The 24954-nt window shown below is 39.6% G+C and overlaps 1 protein-coding gene across 50 annotated transcripts in view; it reads left to right on the plus strand.

The window, feature by feature from the left end:
- Positions 1-24954, plus strand: part of CSNK1G1 (casein kinase 1 gamma 1) — a 165457-nt gene that overhangs the window by 106098 nt on the left and 34405 nt on the right. For all 50 annotated transcript variants that reach the window (XR_014058837.1, XR_014058835.1, XR_014058836.1 and 47 more), the window contains 5 exons: positions 12513-12664; positions 13997-14231; positions 22377-22462; positions 24306-24390; positions 24679-24827. Coding sequence is in view for 47 of the 50 variants with exons in the window: in XM_081507406.1 (XP_081363532.1) it covers positions 12513-12664; positions 13997-14231; positions 22377-22462; positions 24306-24390; positions 24679-24827 (707 nt within the window). In the remaining 3 variants the exon portion in view is untranslated. The remainder of the gene's footprint in view (positions 1-12512; positions 12665-13996; positions 14232-22376; positions 22463-24305; positions 24391-24678; positions 24828-24954) is intronic.

The raw sequence follows: 24954 nt of genomic DNA on the forward strand, positions 1-24954 counted from the left end.
GAAAAAATAGAAAGGATTGTTTTCCTTTACTGGGCTTGGAAAGGTGTAATTGTCATACTCGGTACGAATTTTCTGGTCTTTAATGGAGCTAATTTAGTTGTGATTGTACAATGAATTTCTTTGCATTTTTCCAAGGATAAAACATCATAACTTTTAACTTTTATTAACTAGCTACACCAGTTTGCCATAAAAAGGAACTGATATTTCTGAAACTCAATACCCAGTACATTTCTGGACTAGGATTAATTCTTTGGTTGTGTGTCCTTTGTGTGTTTTTTCAGTGGTTTAGAGCATTGAGACATTTCTCATATGCTTCTTACCTATTGGAGCCAAACCCCTGTGGCCCTTCTCTGCTCTTTAAAACTCTCAAATAGCTCTAAGTCACTTGAGGCATAGAAGTAATTACCTCTAATTACAATACATACATAAAATTTGTCCCCCTCCTGGAGGAAAAAAAAAAGCACCACTTCTATTTTAGATATTTGGCTGATGAAGACTTGTTGGGCCAGTAATTTCTTTAATTGCAAATAGAGTGTTGTGAGTTTATTATAGACATTGTGTGGCCTGCATGCACTTCACAGTTACACACAGTACTAACACCTTTTCAGTGCATTGTTTTGCAAAGTACAGAACTGGGAGAGATATTTGCTCAGAATTTGTTACTTGGATTTTGACTTCTTTTAAGGATCTTCATGAAAAATAGAAGGCGAAGTTCCAAAAATAGACTCAAGTCACTTATGTGTTCATGGCCTGGGCTGGAGTGTGGTGACTGGTTCCAGAAAACAGTTACAGTGCTCTTCCAGGCAAAGGTTTGGAAACAGTCAAGCTCCAAAGCCTGTCCAAAGCTTGCTTAGAAGTCAACACAGACCCTAAATTTTGTGATGCTGTTTCCTCCTTTTAATTCTAGGTTATACTTTACTTTTCTGTCTTTACGGATACCTGTCTTACTATGTACTTGCATGTTTCTCTTCCTCCCGTATTCTCCAGACATTAAGAATAGTTTCGTGATTGCCCTTAGAAAATGCCTGTGGAAGGAGGGCAAAGGCAGAAGTCTCAGTGGCCATCATAGGACTCACCACAGCACTCAGTGACTCCCCCTCCTTAACTCACAGTTTGTCAAGGTTAATTATTAAGAAGGAAGGTAACATTTAGCATCCTCAAAGCTGTGGATTACTATAGAATGAAAGAGATGAGTTGTTGAAGTGAATTATTCCTGTGGGTTATGAGAAGGTGAAAAGCATTGTCTACTGTGTTATATTAAAACTCAGTGAATTCCTTTCCAGTCTCCCTCAGTGTCCTTGTGAGAGAGAATATTTTCCTTAAATTCTGGTAACAGACTGCATAAAGATAATGCCTCACACCTCTTATCAAAATAATCCTGTTGCTAGCTAAGCCTTTTTGTATTTGTAGCATGCTACTGCTGCTAAGTCGCTTCAGTCGTGTCCGACTCTGTGCGACCCCATAGACGGCAGCCCACCAGGCTCCGCCGTCCCTGGGATTCTCCAGGCAAGAATACTGGAGTGGGGTGCCATTTCCTTCTCCAGTGCATGAAAGGGAAAAGTGAAAGTGAAGTCGCTCAGTCGTGTCCGACTCTTAGCGACCCCGTGGACTGTAGCCTACCAGGCTCCTCCGTCCATGGGATTTTCCAGGCAAGAATACTGGAGTGGGGTGCCATTGCCTTCTCCGATTTGTAGCATAGGTGTATCTATAAGCATACTTAAGACAGGAACCAACAAAAAGATCACGTTTTAACATATGTGAGTAATATTTCTTCTTCTTTCAATGACTCCTAAGTAATTTCTATTCCGCCCACTTAAAAGAAGAGTGTGTCAGCTCTGTACACCTTTGCACTCTTTTGTGCTTTCAACAGTCTGACACACTTGGAACTTTTCTCTACATTTTGTTTCCTCTTTATTTATAACTTATATTGCGTTAATTCAACGTTTCTTACCAACCTGTAGAATCTCTTACTAATAATTATTTTAGTCATAGTGCAAGGAGATGAAATTTTCACTAGCAAGAACTCAGCATCAGCTGTGTCCATAACACTTATGCTATGCTAAGTCGCTTCAGTTGTGTCCGACTCTGTGCGACCCCATAGACGGCAGCTCACCAGGCTCTGCCATCCCTAGGATTCTCCAGGCAAGAATACTGGAGTGGGTTGCCATTTCTTTCTCCACTTATGGTGAGTAATTTAAAGAGCCACAGAGTTAGATAATAAAAAACATAGTCACTGCCTATTGGAAGGAAAACATAATGTTTATTGAGTTTTCATATTTTCTGTAAGACATTGTTGTACTACTCTCAAGGAGCTCACTCAGGTATGCAAGTAACTATAATGCACACCAAAACAATGGAATGTTATTTTTTTAATTTACATATAAAATTATATGGAAGTTCTAAAGGGAAAAATGGTTTCTAATTATGGGAAACAGGGAAGGCTTTTTAAAGAGGGTGATAGCTATAGAAATTTCTTAAAGAAATGGGAATACCAGACCACCTTACCTGCCTCCTGAGAAATCTGTATGCAGATTAAGAAGCAACAGTTAGAACCCAACATGAAACAACAGACTGGTTCCAAATTGGGAAAGGCTGTATATTGTCACCCTGCTTATTTAACTTATATGCAGAGTACATCATGCGAAATGCTGACTGGATGAAGCACAAGCTGAAATCAAGATTGCTGGGAGAAATTATCAATAACCCCAGATATGCAGATGACACCACCCTTATGGCAGAAAGCAAAGAGGAACTAGAGTCTTGATAAAAGTGAAAGAGACAAGTGAAAAAGCTGGCTTAAAACTCAACATTCTAAAAACTAAGATCATGGCATCTGGTCCCATCACTTCATGGCAAATAGATGAGGAAACAATGGAAACAGTGACAGACTTATTTTCTTGGTCTCCAAGATCACTGCGGATGGTGACTGCAGCCATGAAATTAAAAGGTGCTCTTTGGAAGAAAAAGTATGATACACCAAGACAGCATATTAAAAAGCAGAGACATTTGCCAACAAAGATCCATATAGTCAAAGCTGTGGTTTTTCCAGTAGTCATGTATGGATGTAAGAGTTGGACCTTAAAGAAGGCTGAGTACCAAAGAATTGATGCTTTTGAACCATGGTGTTGGAGAAGGCTCTTTGAGAGTCCCTTGGGTTGCAAGGAGATCAAACCAGTCAATCCTAAAGGAAAGTAATGCTGGATATTCATTGGAAAGAATGATGCTGAAGCTGAATCTCCAGTACTTTGGCCACCTGATGTGAAGAACTTTCTCATTAGAAAACACGCTGATGCTAGGCAAGATTGAAGGCAGGAGGAAAAGGGGATGACAGAGGATGAGATGGTTGGATGGCATCACTGACCCAATGGACATGAGTCTGAGCAAATTCCGGGAGATGGTGAAGGACAGGGAAGCCTGATGTGCTGCAGTCCATGCGATCACAAAGAGTCGGACACGACTGAGTGAATAACAACACTGAGCATCCCACTGGGATTAAGTACTGGTCTTTACTTCCTGTACTAATCTAAACATAGGCCAAGTTGCCCTCTGAATTCCTAAATGATGTGTTTATTAGGCTTAAAAATTGACTGCTTTGTAGTTACATTAGGAAAATACTACTAATGCACTCCTGATAGAATCTTAACCTGTGCTTTTGTAAGGAAAGATATACTTTCTTTGTTACTTGAGTTTATAACCTATAAACATCATTAATGTCTTGTGATTGACCCTTAGGTTCATACACAGATTGCATTTCACAGAGTCTATTGTTGTTCAGTCGCTAAGTCATGTCTGACTCTTTGCGACCCCATGGACTGCAGCACGTCAGGCTTCCCTGTCCTTCACCATCTCCTGGAATTTGCTCAGACTCATGTCCATCGAGTCAGTGATGCCATCTAACCATCTCGTCCTCTGTTGCCCCCTTCTCCTTTTCCCTTCAATCTTTCCCAGCATCATCAATCTCCTATCAAAGTAATGTGACCTGGTAGTCCGTAGGGCACAGATAGATATATTCAGTACAGTAAAAGAGCCTGAGGAACTTCCTGGCAGTCCAGTGGTTAAGACTCTGTGCTGCCAGTACAGAGGACACAGGTCCAGTCTCGGTCGGGGAACTAAGTTTCCACCTGCTGCAAAGTGCAGCCCCCCCAAAAAAGAGTGAATCTTGGAGGCAGAGTGGGGTTGGTCTTGGCTCTACCACTCACTGTATGACCTGAGCAAGTCACTTCAGATGAATTCCTTACCCATAAAATGAGAGTAGTAATTCCTATGTGTATTTGTTAGGATTAAATTGGAGGACCTATATAAAAACAATAAGCTTTAAAGCAGTTTATGGCCAATAGACTTTTGTGATACGGGTGTGCTTTGAGTGGAAATTTCTTATTGTACAAATAATAGGGGAGAAAGAGTCACCTGACTTTGAAATATCAGTGATAATTTGGACCAAAAGCTAGGCGACTCCTGCAGACATGCTGTGGCTACATATGAGAGAAGAGATAACCTAGTGCTGGGACTCTGGGAAGAATGAGTCAAGACGTATTCTGAAAACATTTTTAAATACTTCCTGGGCCTAGGACAGTAGCGCTAAATGTGAAAAGAGGCCCAGCATTGGAGACAGACTAGGAACCAAAGAGGATTTAAACTTGGCCATGTGGCAACATATACTGAAGTGTTAGATGTGCATGACCCTTGACTCAGCATTTCCTCTCTAAGGAATCCACCCTCAAGAGATAATGTGTATTCATGCCCCCAGATGTAGGCACAAGGAATTTTTACATATGTATTTGTGTCTCTGTCTAGACATTTTCATTTTCAATTGATGGAGTTCTAGCTTACTTAATTGAGTGTGTGGGGTTGGGGGAGAGAATCGCTTGGCTTACAGGACTGACCTCAAGCCAGCCAAAGCCAGAACCAGTCCTTGGTCCTCCGGTTTGTGGTATATTTGTCTGTCTGTTTCTCTGATTTCTGCTTTCTCTATGTTGATTTCATTCTCAGTTAAGTAATCTACCTGTTCTCATGTGGTGTCTCTGATAGCTTTAGGCAAAGCTCCTTTCTGTTCAGTTATCAAGAGGGACAAAAATTGATCCTCCTTCCCTATAGTAGTTCCACAAAGTCCCAGAACCAACTCGCATTGTACCAGCATAATTGAAGCACCTATTCTTGACCCAGTTCCACAGGGAAGGAGGATAAAATCTTCTAATTAACCTGGCTTGAGTCATATCCTTGGGGTGGCCGTGGAAAATGGCTTGACCTCGCTTTACCCACAAGTAGTAACAGTAAGGGAATGGTGCTTTCACCCCAGAAGAGTAAGATGATATTATCAGAAGGAAGAAAATAACACATATCAAGCAAAAGCAGTTCATTGTAATATCTATTTCTGATAACAAATATATGGGTACAACCTAAATGTCCATCAGTATAGGAAAACTTAAATATGATACATCATAGGGGGAGATAGGATATAGCTTTTAATGTATAGCTATATGTTGATAAGGAAAAATGTGCATTATATAATATTAAATTTAAAATGAAGTTGCAAAAAAGTATTTTTAATTACGTGTCTGTGTATATCTGTTATGTATAAATACTTTTTATTCATATGTTTCTGTACTACTTTTGGTTTACTGTTGTACTTATTTTAAATTAGTATATATCACTTTTATAATTTAAAAAAAAGTATGTCCCTGGTGGCCCCTTTTCCAGATAAGGAACTGAAATTGACAAAAATCAAGAACTATAGAAAGATGAACAGATGATACAAAGGTGTAAAATAGTATTCATGGAACTGATATAAAAATATTGGAAACCGAGACGGTGCATAGGACAAATTAAGCTGCCTATGTAGGAAGGGAAAGTAACTTTACCAAAAAGACATGTGGTTTAGGGACTTCCCTGGAGGCCCGGTGGCTGAGACTCTGCGTTCCCAGTGAAGGGGACATGGGTTCAATCCCTGGTTGGGGAACTAAAATCCCACATGTCTCGCAGCATGGTCAGAAAAAAAGAGTCTAAAACTTGGAGACAATTGTGTTTATATATTTACTTGGTATTAATACTTACTCTGCCCTTATCTACCATATGCTTTGACCAGTGCTAGGCAGTAATAAACATAATTAACACATAGTAATCAACTGCTTTCAAAAAACCTTCATACGGAAGGCAGATTCATGGACAAAGAAAGTGTAATGGGAGTTGGACAGAATTGTCAGGAAGAGGTTCATTGTACTTTGAGTAATCTCATTTTTTCCTTCTTATTCCTTCTAAATGCTTGCTAAACTTTCTTAACTTTTCAGTTGTTATTGTTCAGGTGTGTGTTAAGAAGAATTGTTCATCTCTCAGCTTTTGAAACTCAGTAGTCTGTCTGTATAACTTAATCACAGGGATAAAGTGGTAAATTTTCAGAGATTGGGTCTTTTCATCCCATAAATTTACCAGTTCTAAACTGAGTTACTAGTCTTTTGAAAAAGAGAAAGGATCCCCCATCCTTCACTCCCACCCGCAATACATAACACACTTTTAAAACATTTTTTACGTTTGATGCAGTCTGCTACAGAAGAAATCTGTCCTGTCTTAGACTTTTTCCTGATTTCTTTGACTAAACAAAAGTTCGAAACCTGCTTTGAGTGGTAAGGCCTTTATAATTGTGTACATACACAACTGTGTGTAATAGAGAAACTGTAAAAGCTCAATTTCTGTGAGATTATTCCTCTGCCCTTGCCTCTCCTCACCCTCTCTTCTCCCACCATACAAATTTGAGCTCCTGTTAGCAGCATATGTCTAGTGGTATTCCAGTTCCCAAGAGGCCTGTGAACAAGGTGGTTGTAAAACATTTTTCATTATAGACAAGACAAAATAATCCTGATTCTTTAATCCTAGGTCTCACTGTTTTGGTTATTACACCAGCAGTTTGAATAGATTCATATGTTGAACTGCATCATATTGTAAAAAGGTATTTTTCTTTTAGTCAGAGAAGAGAGAGGGATTCTGTTCTTTTTTTAAAAAGAAAAACACATGTAATGTCTCATGTTTTTGTGAGAATGCTTGTTTTTATTGTTTTAATATTTTCTGAGTTTTAAAGGGTATGCTTTCATTTTCTCCTTTCACTTCTTCCTATGGAATATAATCATGTTTATCTGCCTGTTCTTTCTGCTTTCTTGTTAAGTGAACTTATTTAATATTATTATTACCATCCCCATATATAGTGATAATAATATTAAATTATTCCCTATATATCAGTAATTCCCTGATCTCTAGTAAACATTAAAGAACATTCAGTAACTGTGCTAAAAGCCACTACCTTGGTGGACAGCTTAAGTTTGGAGAAAAACTATCCTATTTTCTTTAAAAATTAAAAAGCAAACTGTAGAAACAAAGAAAAGGAATTGCCGGGATCATTATGTCCTTAAAGGCTTTTTTCTAGCCCTGACTTTAGAAGATAGTCATCAACATATATTTATTTTTTCATAGAAATATTAATATAGATGTTACTTTTTTACATCCAGATATTAATGTACATATGAAACTTAGTTGAATTTGCTTCACAGCTGGGTAATTTAGTTTTTCAAAAAGAATGAAAGGCTAATTATTAGGCAATAATGTGGTCAAATTACCAAAAGCTTCAAGGTAGTTCTATTTCAGTTCTCTGCCTGATGTGTATTTAAAAATATCTCTACTTAGGGTAGTTACTGTTCATAATACATTATGGAATCTTATTAGGTAACAGCTTGGATGATAAGCCATTATCCTTGATTTGGAGTGTTTAACCCAAGTTGAATTTATGACAGATTGAAAATTAGCTGTAGTGTCGTATATCTTGCTTCCTGTTCTGTGCAACTTGATATATGTGTGGGCCATATGTCCAGCAGGGATTATAAGAATATGTTACTGATGGATGGACAAGCTATTTCATAGTTCCCTGTGAGAATATACATGATAACATCTGTAGTGTGGGTATAGCCTTGAAGTTTTGCTTTAGAAGAGATTTAGCCTATAGCTAAAGGTAATACAGTGAAATCTGTTGTAAATCCTTCAGAAGAGGAAAATTTGGAATCTACTTCTTTAATTTTCAAGCTTTTATGCAGCTGACAAATTTAGGAAGGAGACCTTATTAGTGCTTTTATTTTCAGAGTAGACGAGAGATTATAATACTACCGTAATTTCTAAAATACCAAGAATTGAGTGCATATCTACTTTGCCTACCTCCCCCACTTCATTCACTTTACCTAAGAATTATGTGCAGGAAGACCTTATTTTCCACATATATTGCATTTAAGACTTTGCCCTCACCCCTAGTCTTATTAAAGGATTTCACACCATAATGTTGATTAATTAAACATTTCGTAAACAATGGATTAGAGATGGCTCTGCAGAAGTAGAGTGAAACCTAATATACAGGATTTCTTATTTAAATACAGCCCAGGTGATAAATCATTACTGTGCAGTCGTCTCTGACCAAAGAGGCAGATGTTTCTTGTGGGCTGGTGTCTTTCACCACCAGCACTGGCCAGTCTGGGGGTAGTCATGTGTAAAACCAGACACAGATTGAAACTTTTGTGTGGGCATCTTTATCTGTACAGATAGTTCTAATAAATTACAACTGCATCTTCCAAAGAGATTTTTATACTCAATAAAACCTAAGAAACTCCAGAACAAGTCTTTCAAATAGCCTTAAAATGGTCCTTTCAAAAGATATTGAGTCCAGCTGTTCTGATGGGAAAGAGCTTCTGAAAAAGATTAGTCTATTACTGTTTTCCGAATTTTCATAATATATTAGCCATAAAGCAAAGCAGTACCCTTTATATTCTACCCTCTAGACACAGAGTTTTCCAGCTGAAGTTGCACTTCTGAATTACCTGTGGAACTATGCTTATACCTACTACTAGAAATTCTGGTTTGGTAGGTTTGAAGTGACGTCACTGTATCTGTTTTTTAAAGTTTTAGAGGTGTTTCTGATAGACACGCTTTCAGTTGAGTACCACTACCAGTTACCATTACCAGCTTACATTTGAATTTGTACCACACATATTCTATATAACATGGAGACAGATTTCATTTATACTGGTTCTATGGCTTTACAAAGAAAAACCTATAAGATAGCTAGAAGGAAATCTAGCTATAATCGGGATTATAGATTTAAAAGAGAATGAGTCTAGGAACTTCCCTGGTGGTCCAGTGGTTAAGACTCTGCTTCTACCCCGTGGGGAAAAGTGGGGGTCGAAGGTTCCATCCCTGGTTGGGTAACAAAGATCCCACATGCTGGATGGCATAGCCAAAAAAAAGAGAGAGAGAACCAGTCTGAACTCCTTCTCTTTATGGATGAAAAAGAGCAGAGAGGTGAAGGAATTTTCAGAGTTGGTAGCAGAAACAAATCCACAACTCTGACTTGAGCTCTTAGTACACAAGCATCTTGGACCTAGTCCATCTTTGCGAAAACCTTCAAGGCCAAAACTCATTAATCCAGAAGCTGTCTTGAGCATCCCAAAGCCCAATGAGATTCAAAGTATTTAATAAAAGGAGCAATAATACAGCCAGCAGGAACTCCTCACATCTTTGAAGTTTCTAAGCTGGAGTTACGAGTGACATTACTCACAGTTAGAAATTATAGACATCACACAGAAAGCTTTTGTGGCTTCTTTGTAAACATGGAAATTTCTGACAAGAGATGCCTAGATTTGGTACTAAAGATTGTCAAGAACAAGATGACCATCTGTCTTATTTTTAAATTGATCCTTAAGTATTGGCAGCAAGTCTAGAAAATCATGCCAGTTTTATATTTCTACACAGGCCTGACTTTAAGCTTGTACTTCAGAAGGAGGATATTGTGCCTAGGTTTGCAGTTTAACCAAGTAAAGGCATAGTGTGTTTATTAATTAGGATTAGACTTGGTTGTAAAAAAATTTCCAAAGAACAGTAGTTCAGTCAAGTAGAGATTGATTTTTCTTCTGGATTAAAAAAGTCTAGAAGGAAGGGAAGCCTTGCATTGGTGTGGTTGCTTCCCAGCCATGAGGGATGGGTTTTTTAATTTTGTTTCATCCATATCTTAAATCTTCAAGGAGTCTGATAGTTCTAGATGGCTTCTGGAGCTTCAGTCATCTCAAAGGCACATACCTCCAGCTTGAGTCAGCTCCCTTAAAGAATTTCTCTAGAACCACCATATCTAACAATTTCTGCTTCCTATTTCTGCCATTCCTATTATCAAAGGAGACTAGAAGGTTATAACTAGGCGAGTTGCTGTTCACAAGAATTAGATATTTTGTTGTTAACAAAGAAGGAGGGAATGGATATTGGGTAGGCAACCAACAGATCTGCCCTACCTATTTTGAAGAATATAATATTAGGAAAATCAATTTTTCATTGCATCAAAAACTATTATATAGGATGTAGCATTTAAAAGATCTCCAAACCACAGTCTACCATGTGTCTGATTAGTTAAAGCAGTAAATCTCTATGGTAGTGTTCTGCTTTGGATTTCTCAGCAGGACTCACTGGGAACAGCTGTTAGGTTTTATATATTTTAAGTGAACTGAAGATGAGTTCTTAAAACAACAGGGGGAAAAAGACAAATTCTGTTTCCTTTTGGGGAAAGGGAGAATCAAAACAAGCACAGGGCAATTCAGTGGATATTTATGGGGCTAGCAGGAGCAGAGTATACTATAGCAGATGGTATGAGCCAGGAATGACCTGATTGAAACACTGAAAAAGAAGTTGTCTAGTATTTAAGTGGCATAAAATAGACTGATGCAGCACACAAAATAATTACAGACAAATATCGTAGCGATGATTTGCCAGTTCCAAATATACAAGACCTGTGCTGGAGGGAAGGACAAGCATATTGATTGGGTTAAAGTTTTAAGGATTAGATATTGTCTCAGTTCCTTTTCTGGAGAAGGCAATGGCACCCCACTCCAGTACTCTTGCCTGGAAAATCCCATGGACGCATGGACGGAGGAGCCTTGTAGGCTACAGTCCATGGGGTTGCGAGGGGTCGGACACGACTGAGCGACTTCACTTTCACTTTTCACTTTCTTGCATTGGAGAAGGAAATGACAACCCACTCCAGTGTTCTTGCCTGGAGAATCCCAGGGACGGGGGAGCCTGGTGGGCTGCCGTCTATGAGGTTGCACAGAGTCGGACACGACTGAAGTGACTTAGCAGCAGCAGCAGTTCCTTTTTGCTGCTGTAACACAACACAGACTGAGTGACTTATAAACTCAGAAAATTTTTTTCTCAGTTCCAGAAGCTGGAAGTCCAAGATCACGATACCAGTATGGTCAAGTTCTGCTGAAGGCCCTCATCTGGGTTGCAGACTGCTGACTTCCTGCTGTGTCCTCACATGGCTGCAGGGGCTAGGGAGCTCTGTGGGGTCTCTTTCTTAAGGGCACTAATCCCACTTGTGAAGGCCTTGCCTTCATGATCTCACCTCCCAGAGGCCCATACCTCTTAAAATAATCACACTGGGCATTAGGTTTTCAACATAATTTGGGGAAGGGGCCACAGATGTTCAGATCACAGCAGATATAATTACTTCTGCCAGTTCCTTACCTGTACAAATGAAAAGAGAATGCCAAGATGGAGAGAACCTTGTTATCTGAAAAACTCATAGTCAGGAGCATGCAGCAACCTGCAGCATTTACAACTGTAGACCACGGTATACATAAGTGTATTAAGGTGGGAGTGTTCCCACTCAAAGGACCAGATTTTTAAAAGTACTGTAGCCTCATTCATACCCACGGTTCACATGGTGCCACTTAGCACATATTTATTGATGTCTCATTTACAATACACTTTAAGGAGGAAATTCATTCACAAGTTGCCACTTAGATGAGAAAGTCTAGATTTTGGCTTTTTATAACTATGAATTTCAAATCTGGGGAAAGCCCAGCCTTGTATTTTTATTCCTTTTCCTTTCATAATTACTTATCAGTAACCAAACCCAGTCTGTTGACTTTGCTCCTACTGAGAGAAAACAGGAAGCCACAGAGACTCCCTATGAGAAAAAGACCAGGCTGCGCCCTCTGTCACCTCACCCCTTCAGTCTGAGTCCTTCTCGGAGCAACAGTCACAAACAGCTCCATCTCCATGTGGTTTTGGCAGTAAGCACAGAGTACAAATGAAACCAGCTAGTGCAGCAAGGTGTGTGAGCCTGGCCTTTCAGCTCACGAGTCATCTTTTTGAAACTTGTCTTAGTGTACTTTTGGGCATTGTTAGTGGAGAATAGTTTATGTTCCAGTCCAGCAGTGGACCACAGCCCATTCTCTGTCTTACAGAGCAGTGGGAATGCATTTGGTATGAAATAACTACTTTATTTTTAACATACTGTGCAATGACTTAGCCTTTCCCACACATTACTAGTTCCGTTTGAAGCTGCCATACTCGGTTTAGGTTCTCCAGTAGGAGCTATGAAAGAAAACGAAAATCTCGCAAATTGTGTTTCCTTTTTATCTGCTTGGTGCTGATGCAGCTGTGTCATTTTTTGGTCTTTGTGTCCCTCACTCTGCACCCCATTTTCCCTCTGCTTTCAGGTGAAGGTCTCCCACAGGTGTATTACTTTGGACCATGTGGGAAGTACAATGCCATGGTGCTGGAGCTTCTTGGCCCCAGCTTGGAGGACTTGTTTGACCTCTGTGACCGGACCTTTACTTTGAAGACTGTGTTAATGATAGCCATTCAGTTGGTAAGTTGGCGTTGCTCTTCTGCCTAGGGATAGACAGGGAGGGGCAGGTCTCCTAACCGCATCCTTTTATATCTGTTGGCATTTACCAGCTTTAGTGACACCTTGTGAATGCACATTCACTGGCTTGGTGGTGTTGTAGACAGCTGGCTGGGGAAAAAAGGGTTAACCCCAAGAAGTCACACTGCATTTGCCATTTGCTCTATTTTAAGAATTTGCACCTTGGAGCAATACTCTGCCCTTAACTGAAGTGCAAGAGGTATATAGGGAGAAAGAGGGTGATCCGGTGACAGTTGCTCAAATGCAAGTAACTTCTTGGTGTTTTATTTATAGGTTTTAAACACATGACTGTAAAGTTTTGTCACATCCTCCCTCTTTCCTTACCATCGCATCAAAGAAGAGATGGAAGATATAACCCACTGCCCTAAAATCAGATTTCAGAGTTGACCAAGAACCTGCCTTAGTTCTCTGGCCTCTAGTTCTCTCAGAGACCAACACAGCTTCAGCTGTGTCTATCAGCACCTGCCAAATCCCACACCAGTTTAAGGAACAGTTAAGACAGTTGCTTTGAGAAGTTTGTCAGCCCCTCTGCACAAGGATGTAGATGCATCTCTGTGGGTCTGAAATGGTGATGGTCTCAACCACTAAAGACTTGGAAATGTTAGAAAACTGATCTTGACTTTAGAGTCAAAAGTTTAAATGCCCAAGCTCCCTTTCTATACTAAGCAGAAATGATTTAAAGGTAGAAATGAACTTAATGAAATTTGAAAAAAATTTTTATTTGGGGCTATGTTTACTTTCTCATAAAAACTATACTCCTACCTCTGCCGTTATTTAGCTCTGTGATATTAGTCCAGTCAACTTCTCTGGGCCTCAGTTTCCTTATTTCTGCAACAAAGAGACATGGAGTATAGGAAGGTGTGGGGAGGAGGTGAAGGAAGTAGCAGCATCTGTCTTCAGAGGCCACCACCATCTTCTTATTTCCTGCCTGGGAGTAATTTCTTGCCTCTCAAATGCTTTCCTTCTGCAGTAACATAAAAACATTAATTCTGTTCATCATTTGCAAGTTGCTACATGAAGTAAAACCGTATACTATCATTTTAGCTGAACCATACTATCCTTTTCTCTTTTATCTTCATATTTGTCATGTATGTATTAGTATCAGAAAATACGTTCTGATTTACAAGAGTAAAGTGAGTCTGGGTGGTAAAGAAATAAGTTTTATTTTAATTTCAATAATCACAACTTTGAGCTGATAAAACAAAACGTTTTGGAGTGTTTTTATAATAAACTTCTTCAGAGTAGTATTTGTATTACTGTCATTCTCTCTTTTAGCTTTCCCGAATGGAGTATGTCCACTCAAAGAATCTCATCTACCGAGATGTCAAGCCAGAGAACTTCTTGATCGGTCGACAAGGCAATAAGAAAGAGCATGTTATACACATTATAGACTTTGGACTGGCCAAGGAATACGTTGACCCTGAAACCAAAAAACATATACCTTATAGGGAACACAAAAGTTTAACTGGAACAGCAAGATACATGTCTATCAACACGCATCTTGGCAAAGGTGTGTTTATTTTCAGCTCCAAGAAAGAGGCAGGTTGTTAAAACACCTTTTTATTCCCCAAACACTTTTGTACCCACTGTGCATTACAACTTGTGATTCTTATTGCTTCACAGGGTAAGTGATGTTTATACTTGAGAAATTAAGATGGTAAGTCAGTAACTTTCTCAGTATCCTGTTGACAGCTTAAGGATTTCTAATGCTTTGTTTCCTAATGGTTATTTTCTCAGCAGTGTGGATACTTTAATGACTGAATTAAGGTGATAGCATCTTGGTAAGTTTAGTGATGAATTTGATAGCTACATCCACATGGCCCCCTATATAGCCTGAAAAGGCCATCAGGCTGATCTTCTTTGGAGAAGAGTACTTCATTAAAACACGGACCAGGCTTCTGTTCTCTGTGCATAGTTCCGTGACTCATTTTTCCAGGAAAAGCCTATGCCTTATTCAGTGAAAATACATTTGCTTTTCCATAAGTCTTGAGTTTTACTCATGATAGACAATTTGGACAAATATTGCTAAAAGCTCTAGTTAGGGCAGAAGGCCTTCCATGTTATAGAGACTAGTCCAGAGAGAGTATTTGTGAGAGAAGCCTAAGGAACAGGGGGAAGACTTAGTTGGTAGGACTCTGGGCCCTCAGCAGCTTCTCCAGGAAAGCTTCCCTTTTTGTCTGTTTTATATATTGGGCTTTCATGGAAGATTCTATTTGAAGAAAAGGTACTAAGGCGATTGAAAAGATATGTTTGAAAATCACCACTCTAGAGAGTAGACATATAAACAGAATATTAGACTCCTAGACATAGCTCATTATGTAAGGTGTTTAACCATTAATGAACTATTTACACAATAAGTATTTTAAAGACTAATGTAAGCAGCTACAAAGTTGCCTCATTGAGTATACTACTCAGAGATTCAGGTGAGGATTCTAGTGAAGAATAAAAATGACATTACCAAGTGGTGTGATACAACCTAAGTTCAAATGAATGCTGTCAGGGTTTTTTTGGTAACTACCTGAATATTCTCACTTAACTAAATATAATAGTTTAAAATTAGACTGGAAGGTTCTCTGCCACTTTTTATTGGTGATACTTTGGACAAGGATCAAGCTTGTCCAAAACTTCTCCCTGAAACTGACCTGTAAAAATAGAGTAATATTTCACAAGGATGTGTTGCAGGTTGAATGAGTGATAACATATGTAACACGGTTCTGTTGCAGAGTGCTCAGAATTCCCTTCTTCCTTCCTTTTCACAAGAAGAGAGACTGTGGTACATAGTAAAGTCATGATCGTTTGGTTTAACTGACAGTCTAGAAGTTGTCCTGATGTCTGCTTCCTGGGCTCAGCATTTGTGTTCTGATTGTATTATTCTTATCAGGAAAAGCAAGAACAGATAAGAAATGTGTGTTTGTGTTGTTTCTACAAGGTACAATGTAATAGTTAAGGGGATGTAAATTCAGGCTTTTTCAAATAAACTTCTATGGGCCAATAACCTTCCTCTCTCACCATCAGTTACCTCATCTGCCTTGAAATGATTATGTTAATAGTACCTTATAGCATAGGGTTCTGTGAGATAATGCATATAAACTGTTTAGGATATTGCTTAATAATACTAAAGACTGTGTAATGGTAGTTAACCATTTATTCAACAAAATATGTTTTAAGCATATACTGTCATCAGATTGGGTTCCTTTATCTCTCGGTGTAGCTATTTCTGCTGGAATTTTTGAGTTTAGCTCCACATGTGGACTTCTTGAGTTCCAAGGTTTTTTTCAGGTCAGATCCAGCCTGTCACCATATTTGTCTGTAATGTCCACATTATAGAGAATACATATAGGTGATTGTCACATGCCCTTTAAGCTCTCTGGCCATGGTCTCAGACTCAGAGAGGTTTCTGTAAGAACTCTAATCCTATTGGTTTTCAAATGTGTAGCTTCTTTTATGTTTTAATGGAAAAAAGAAGTGTATCTTTTCAAATTGAACTGGAGAGAATTGCCTATTAATTTTGCAAGGGCACAAAACAAGGGAAGCATTAAACCTGACATTTACTGCATTAGATTAGTCACCTTCCAACTGATTAAACCTGCCCATTTTATATTCCTTAATGTTTGAAGTTAGGGTGAGGACACTGGGTCACCTGGCTCCTTTCCTTCAACGAAATATATTTGACCTAAAATCAAGCATGCAATGCAGATAAACCAAGCACATCTTTCTGACTGGTTGAAAGGATGCCTTTATCAGTTCAGTTCAGTTCAGTCACTCAGTCATGTCCAACTCTTTGCAACCCCATGAACTGTAGCACTCCAGGCCTCCCTGTCCATCGCCAACTCCCAGAGTTTACTCAAACTCATGTCCATTGAGTTGGTCATGCCATCCAACCATCTCATCCTCTGTCATCCCCTTCTCTGCCTGCCTTCAATCTTTCCCAGCATCAGGGTCTTTTCCAGTGAGTCAGCTCTTCACATCAAGTGGCCAAAGTATTGGAGTTTCAGCTTCAGCATCAGTCCTTCCAGTGAATATCCAGGACTGATCTCCTTTAGGATGGACTGGTTGGATCTCCTTGCAGTCCAAGGGACCCTCAAGAGTCTTCTCCAACACCACAGTTCAGAAGGATCAATTCTTTGGCACTCAGCTTTCTTTATAGTCCAACTCTCACAGCCATACATGACTACTGGAAAAACCATAGCTTTGACTAGACAGACCTTTGTTGGCAAAGTAATGTCTCTGCTTTTTAATATGCTGTCTAGGTTGGTCATAACTTTTCTTCCAAGGAGTAAGCATCTTTTAATTTGATGGCTGCAGTTACCATCCACAGTGATTTTGGAGCCCAAAAAAATAAAGTCTCTCACTGTTTCCACTGTTTCTCCATCTATTTGCTATGAAGTGATGGGACCAAATACCATCATCTCAGTTTTCTGAATATTGAGTTTTAAGCCAATTTTTTCCACTCTCCTCTCTCACTTTCATCAAGAAGCTCTTTAGTTCTTCTTCGCTTTCTGCCATACGGGTGGTGTCATCTGCATATCTGAGGTTAATGATATTTCTCCCAGCAATCTTGATTCCAGCTTGTGCTTCATCTAGCCTTGCATTTCACATGATGTACTCTGCGTATAAGTTAAATAAGCAAGGTGACAATATAAAGCCTTGAAGTATTCCTTTCCCAATTTAGAACCAGTCTGTTTTTCCATGTCCAGTTCTGACTGTTGCTTCCTGACCTGCATACAGATTTCTCAGGAGGCAGGTCAGTTGGTTTGATATTCCCATCTCCTTAAGGATTTTCCAGCTTGTTGTGGTCCACCCAGTCAAAGGCTTTGGCATAGTCAATAAAGCAGATTTTTTCTGGAACTCTGGTGTTTTTTCAATGATCCAGCAAATGTTGGCAATTTGATCTCTGGTTCCTCTGCCTTTTCTAAATCCAGCTTGAACATCTGGAAGTTCATGGTTCACATACTGTTGAAGCCTGGCTTGGAGAATTTTGAGCATTACTTTATCAGCGTCTGAGATGAGTACAATTGTGCAGTAGTTTGAGCATTCTTTGGCATTGCCTTTCTTTGGGACTGGAATGAAAACAGACCTTTTCCAGTCCTGTGGCCACTGCTGAGTTTTCCAGATTTGCTGGCATATTGAATGCAGCACTTTCACAGCATCATCTTTTAGGATTTGAAATAGCTCAACTGGAATTCCATCACCTCCACTAGCTTGTTCGCAGTGATGTTTCCTAAGGCCCACTTGACTTCGCATTCCAGGATGTCTGGCTCTAGGTGAGTGATCACACCATCATGATTATCTGGGTTGTGAAGATCTTTTTTGTATAGTTCTTCTGTGTATTCTTGCCACTCTTCTTAATATCTTCTGCTTCTGTTAGGTCCATACCATTTCTGCCCTTTATTGAGCCCATCTTTGCATGAAATGTTCCCTTGGTATCTCTGTTTTTCTTGAAGAGATCTCTAGTCTTTCCCATTCTATTGCTTTTCTCTATTTCTTTGCACTGATCACTGAGGAAGGCTTTCTTATCTCTCCTTGCTATTCTTTGGAACTCGGCATTCCAATGGGTATATCTTTCCTTTTCTCTTTTGCCTTTCACTTCTCTTCTTTTCACAGCTATTTGTAAGGCCGCCTCAGACAACCATTTTGCCTTTTTGCATTTCTTTTCCTTGGGGATGGTCTTGCTCCGTGACTCCTGTACAATGTCATGAATGTCTGTCCATAGTTCTTCAGGCACTCTATCAGATCTAGTCCCTTAAATCTATTTCTCACTTCCACTGTATAATCGTAAGGGATTTGATTTAGGTCATACCTGAATGGTCTAGTGGTTTCCCCTACTTTCTTTAATTTAAGTCTGAATTTGGCAATACGGAATTCATGATCTGTGCCACAGTCAGCTCCCGGTCTTGTTTTTACTGACTGTACAGAACTTCTCCATCTTTGGCTGCAGAGAATATAAGCAGTCTGGTTTTGGTATTGCCTATGTGGTGATGCCCACGTGTAGAGTCTTCTCTTGTGTTGTTGGAAGAGGGTGTTTGCTATGACCAGTGCATTCTGTTGGCAAAACTCTTATTAGCCTGTGCCCCGCTTCATTCTGTACTCTATGGCCAAATTTGCCTGTTACTCCAGGTATTTCTTGACTTCCTACTTTTGCATTCCCGTCCCCTATAATGAAAAGGACATCGTTTTGGGTGTTAGTTCTAAGAGGTCTTGTAGGTCTTCATAGAGCTGTTCAATTTCAGCTTCTTCAGCATTACCGGTCAGGCATAGACTTGGATTACTGTGATATTGAATGGTTTGCCTTGGAAACAAACAGAGATCATTCTGTCATTTTTGAGATTGCATCCAAGTACTGCATTTCAGACTCTTTTGCTGACTATGATGGCTACTCCATTTCTTCTAAGGGATTCTTGCCCACAGTAGTAGATATAATGGTCAATCTGAGTTAAATTCACCCATTCCAGTCCATTTTAGTTCTCTGATTCCTAAAATGTCGATGTTCACTCTTGCCATCTCCTGTTTGACCACTTCCAATTTGCCTTGATTGATGGACCTGACATTCCAGGTTCCTATGCAGTATTGCTCTTTACAACATCGGACTTTACTTCCATCACCCTCCCATCCACAACTGGGTGTTGTTTTTGCTTTGGCTCCGTCTCTTCATTCTTTCTGGTGTTATTTCTCCACTGATCTCCAGTAGCATATTGGGCACCTACCGACCTGGGGAGTTCATCTTTCAGTGTCGTATCTTTTTGCCTTTTCATATTGTTCATGGGGTTCTCAAGGCAAGAATACTGAAGTGGTTTGCCATTCCCTTCTCCAGTGGACCACGTTTTGTCAGAACTCTCCACCATGACCTATCCGTCTTGGGTGGCCCTTTATGATATGGGTGAATATGATGTGGATGAAGCCTTTATGATGTGGATGAATTTGTGTCCTCCTGGTCTCACTGGTATTGAAATCTTTCTTCTTTGAAAATAAAAATAACCTTCATGAAAAAACAAGGGTATAGGGAATACTGAATTGAACGAATATGGAGTCTTCAAAGAAGTATGGAAATAAAGCCTGGCTCTGTTTTTCACCCTCATTTTTTTAAAGACGTTTATGATTTAAATTGGGGCTTCCCAGATGGCTCAGTCATAAAGAATCTACCTGCCAATGCAGGAGCCATGGGTTTGATCCCTAGGTGGGGAAGATTCCCTGAAGGAGGAAATGGCAACCCACTCCAGTATTCTTGCCTGTGAAATGCCATGGACAGAGAAGCCTGGTGGGATACAGTCCATGGGGTGACAAAGAGTCAGATGCAACTAAGCAGAAGCATGACGGTTTAAATTATAGATTATCTTAGAATTTTAGAGGTGGAAAATGACTGTTTATAGTATCTAAATCAATCATTTTGTTTTCAGATGAGGAAATTGAGGCCCAAAAGGTGACTTCGCCATGCTTGATTTTGCATAGATTAATAAATTAATGGAAAAGAATAGGCGAAGACCTTGATAACCTGACTTAGGAACCATTATTTTTCTTACCATCCGATATCTCACAGCTTTTTTTTTTTCATGATTTTCAGTATTTGAAAAGTTATTTTATTACTCATTCTGGTAAGTTTAAATGTGTTTAGTATATTTTAGGGGGGTTAATTTTTTTTTTAATCTCATTTTATAATGGGTTTTGCTGTGAAGAAAAGTTGGGCTTGTTTCTGTAGTCTGAACAATTACTCAAAATGTGGGGAGTTTCGCCCTCTAGTGCTCAACTATCTAAAATACAACCATTTGTCCCTGGATTTTTTTTTTATTAAGGGGGCCTCCTTACAGGAAGTAGATGTAAAAATGGAGAGGTGATGAGTAGGTGTGATACAGTGTGAGAACCTGCAGGGTGTGGTTTCTCTGTCTGCCCTGCTTTGTGGGAGGCCTCAATTCACCCTGCTTGTTCTTTCTTTTTGTGTGTATCTTCAGGTTCTGTTAACAGAATCTGTTAACAAGATCTGAAGTCAAAAGCTTCTGGTGGCCTTGCTGTTTGACTTTGTTCTTTTAAGGATTATTTTGATTGCTGTGTATCAACTCAATTTTATTTTATTTATATCTCTTGTCAGGGTGCTGTCCCTTCCCATTAAATGACATCATTTCCAAAAACCTTCAAAGTACAGTTTAGAAAGTTGCCTTTTCTTTCTTCATCTACACTGTAGAGTACTATTCACTCTTTTCCATGCGAATTTCCTATGATAGAGGAGGCAGTTAAATGTGTTGTGCTTTTGTATTTTGAGTTACCTGAGAAGCTTTTCCTGCCTCCCTGATTCTTTTGGGTTTTACTTTCTACACAAAGAAGACAAAGTCAAGTTGAAGGTAGCCCCTTATTTTTACATCTTTCATTTCTTTTGATAAAGCCCCGGACTTGATTCTGAACAATAAACACATAAAATGTCTGAGATGAATTATAATTGGCAAATTAAAAGTGGAAGAATGTGCTACTTCTGTTGCCTGACAGCCAAAGAATGTATAGGATGTTTTCTGAGATGTAGTTACAGTTTTTTAATTAACTATTCTGCAATTCTTTATCACCCTTATCTTCCCAATTTAAAGAAAAGAAAGCAAAATCCAGCAACTTGTTTTACATTCTAATCTCCCTGAATGCAAGAATACTGGTTTATGTGCCCATAAAGGGCACCTTAGTAATACATTTTAGGTCTTTCTTAAGGTGGCTGTGGTACAAATAGAATGGAGCTGAGGATTATGCCTTGATGATCGCCTACATTAAACTAAATTTTAAGTGTCAAATGAATAAAAAGCACTAGGCATGTATGCTGGGCTTCTCTGGTGGCTGAGATAGTAAAGAATCTTCCTGCAATGTGAGAGAACTGGGTTTGATCCCTGGGTTGGGAAGATCCCCTGGAGAAGGGAATGGCGACCCACTTCAGTATTCTTGCCTGGGAAGTCCCATGGACAGAGGATCCTGGTGAGCTACAGTTCATGGGGTTGCAAAAAGTCACATGACTGAGCAAGTAACATACACACACACACGCGCACGCACACACACACACACGCACACACACACACACACACACACACACACACACATACACACACACGGAAATCCCATGGATAGAGGAACCTGGCAAGCTACAGTCCATGGGGTCGCAAAGAATCGGACATGACTGAGCGACTAACACACACACACACACACACACACACACACACACGTATGCTAGGCATTCTCCAGCTTGGGTCTTTGCAGGCCTAGCCAGAATGGACTGTTTTAACAGCCTCAGCTACTCCATCTGCTGCTCAGTTTTCACAATGGTAACCAAAGAGCAGTTGTAGCTCATGCACTAGAAATAACGTTTGTTATTTCTTACTTTCAGGAAGTATCTTACTTTCAGGAAGGTGACAGCATCGAGTGAGTAGTTACTACTGTTCAGTGAGTTGGACTGGGTTTTAGTTTAGACTTGCTCTTTTCACTTGGTATTTACTTGCCAGTAACAGATCTAAGCAAAGGAAGTACATGCTGTTTTTGGTTTTGATCTAAAATACCACCCCTGATTTAGATATACAGAGGATTAGTAAGCAGAGCCTTTCCAGAGCAGACGGGTTTTTGAAGGGATTACTTGGGTTTGCACCCCTTTCTGCTTTAATAACTGCAAACATAATGTGTGATCTGTCTTCTCTTTTAGAGCAGAGCCGGCGCGATGATTTGGAAGCCCTGGGCCATATGTTCATGTATTTCCTTCGAGGCAGCCTTCCCTGGCAAGGACTCAAGGTATCCTTGGAAGTGCTTAGTGGAGGACTTTGCTGAAATACTTAGCTGATAATGAAAGGGGTGGCTGACTTGATGCTATAAGAAGCACAGAGGGGATGATCATCTCCAGAGATGCGAGGCAGGAACTACGTTAGTCTGTAATGTAAATACTCACCTGGGCTTGGGAAGCTCTGTTTTCCCCACATTTGTCTTCTTCCCCTTCTGAATCCTTCTTCCTTGTGTTTGTAATTTCTTCCCTCTTCCCCTCCCAGCCTTGCCAGTGCTGCTTTTCTCTCTGTGTTGATATTCCTTCTGCACTACCACTGTGTAGCAGGAATAGTGTTCCCATTGCGTTGGGGAATTTATGGAACAGATTAATGACAGCAACTTCTACAGATTTTACCACAAGGCCAGCAGGGTTAGGTGTACCCGTAACGGGAACTGGGAAATACGTGTTTGTCCTGTATAGGCCAAGAACCCACCTGAACTAAAACGAAAATCCAGGTTTAATATTGCTGTTCAAGTGTTTTATTGAATAAATGCCTATGCATACAATAGCTGTTCCTTGTGAAATGGATAGTTTAAATACCCTTCCTTAGGTAGGTGTCAGTACAGTGCATTTGTGTCAGGGTTAGCTATTAATTATAGTTAAAACCATTATAATGATTACCCTTTGCCTCTAGCTGCTTGGACTAGGAAATGGTGAGCTTCTTAACCATTCTAAGACCCATTAGATAGCTAAATGCAAGACTTGTTTGAGTTGTAATTTACTTCAACACGTTAGTATGGAAAGAAACTTTATCAGTAGCTTTGTGTACCATACACCCTCTCCCTCCCTCCCAGAGGCCTGAAGGATTCATTCTGCTGTGCTTTCTTGGACATTTGTGCTGAAAAGTGAGGCTTTTATCCCTTTCCTTTGGGAGGATTTTATTTCTTTCCCTTTAAATTCTTCTCTTAACATCTCCTCCATGGTCTTCTCCTACTTGCATACCTTCTCATTGATATTGACAGTTGTCAAATAGAGTTTCACATCCTATTTGTTCATCATACACCAAGCAATGCATTTTTGTATTATTAATTGTTTGAAATTTTCTCATGACCCATGAGTCATTTTAGGGTAGTTGTAGATTTAAAATGTCCCTAGCATAACTTCAAAACGTAATTGCTTAAAGCTGGGATCGGCAGGCTAGGTAGACCCTCATGCAGATCCCTTGAGACCACATTATTGGTCCATGCTCCACAAGCCCTCTGTTTACAGTCTTAAGCAAGCCAGACTTGGCTACTTTCAGCCACTGACATATAGCAAACCTGTCTGTTAGCCACGCCTGTGTCATAGCTAACGTTTTCTATCTACTTGCCCCCATTTGGATTAGCAATATTTTTTTCTTTTTTTTTTTTATTGAAGTTAATCGCTTTACAGAATTTTCTGGCTTTCTGTCATACATCAACAGGAATCAGCTATAGGTACACTCATATGGATTAGCAATATTTTTAATCTTATCTAGAGCTGATTGAAGAGAAGGTTGAATCGCTTTTGAACCCTAGTGGCCATGGGACATTATTAAGCTGTTACAGTTAAGAGTTTATTTTCTTATCCTAGTCCCTCATGCCATTACATTTGATGCTGTTTATCTGAGACTACTAAATATATTTGCCAGTAAAGCTTTCCAGAACAGCAGATGTTCTGTGCATGTCTAAATGTACATCTCTACTACGTTTTTTATTTGTCAGTATTAGAAAAAAATTGAGACTATCTAATAAACCCTGACAGTTTGAGTGAAACAGTCATAATGTCCCCAGACATATTGGACCTCCCATACTTAGCACCTCTTTCCAAGTAACTTTCTCTCTTTATTCTCTACAGGCTGATACCTTAAAAGAAAGATATCAAAAAATTGGTGACACCAAAAGGAATACTCCCATTGAAGCTCTCTGTGAAAACTTCCCAGGTAGGATGCCAATAGGACCCTCCAGCCAGTGCTACTGGAGCCTTGAAGGAGGTTGAAACCATGTCTTACTTAGTATCTCTAGATAAAGGTCCTCTCCAAAAAATTTACGTTTTCTCTTATTGTTATTTAAATCAAGATAGATTTTTATCACTTTGATTTGGTCCATAAAGCAAAGCAAAACACATCAGTGGCAAATAGTCTGTGCAGGTACTCCTTGTCTGGTCCAGAGCTTCTCCCCACGGGAAGCATTCAGCTAACGAGCATGGCCTTTAACCTCTTTCCTAACAGAGGAGATGGCAACCTACCTGCGATATGTCAGGCGATTAGACTTCTTTGAAAAACCTGACTATGAGTATTTACGGACGCTCTTCACAGACCTCTTTGAAAGGAAAGGCTACACCTTTGACTACGCGTATGATTGGGTTGGGAGGCCTATTGTAAGTATCTTCTTTCTCCCCCCCTCCCCTCAGACCAGCACTGTCTCACCCCTTGTCAGACTTTCTTCCTACATCTGTGGGAAAAAAGCATTCCTTTGTAGACTTTCCATTTACCAGCCTTTTCAGG

Source organism: Giraffa tippelskirchi, chromosome 7, assembly GCF_054371585.1.
Source record: "Giraffa tippelskirchi isolate mGirTip1 chromosome 7, T2T-mGirTip1v1.2.pri, whole genome shotgun sequence".
NCBI classification, from domain to species: Eukaryota; Metazoa; Chordata; class Mammalia; order Artiodactyla; family Giraffidae; genus Giraffa; species Giraffa tippelskirchi.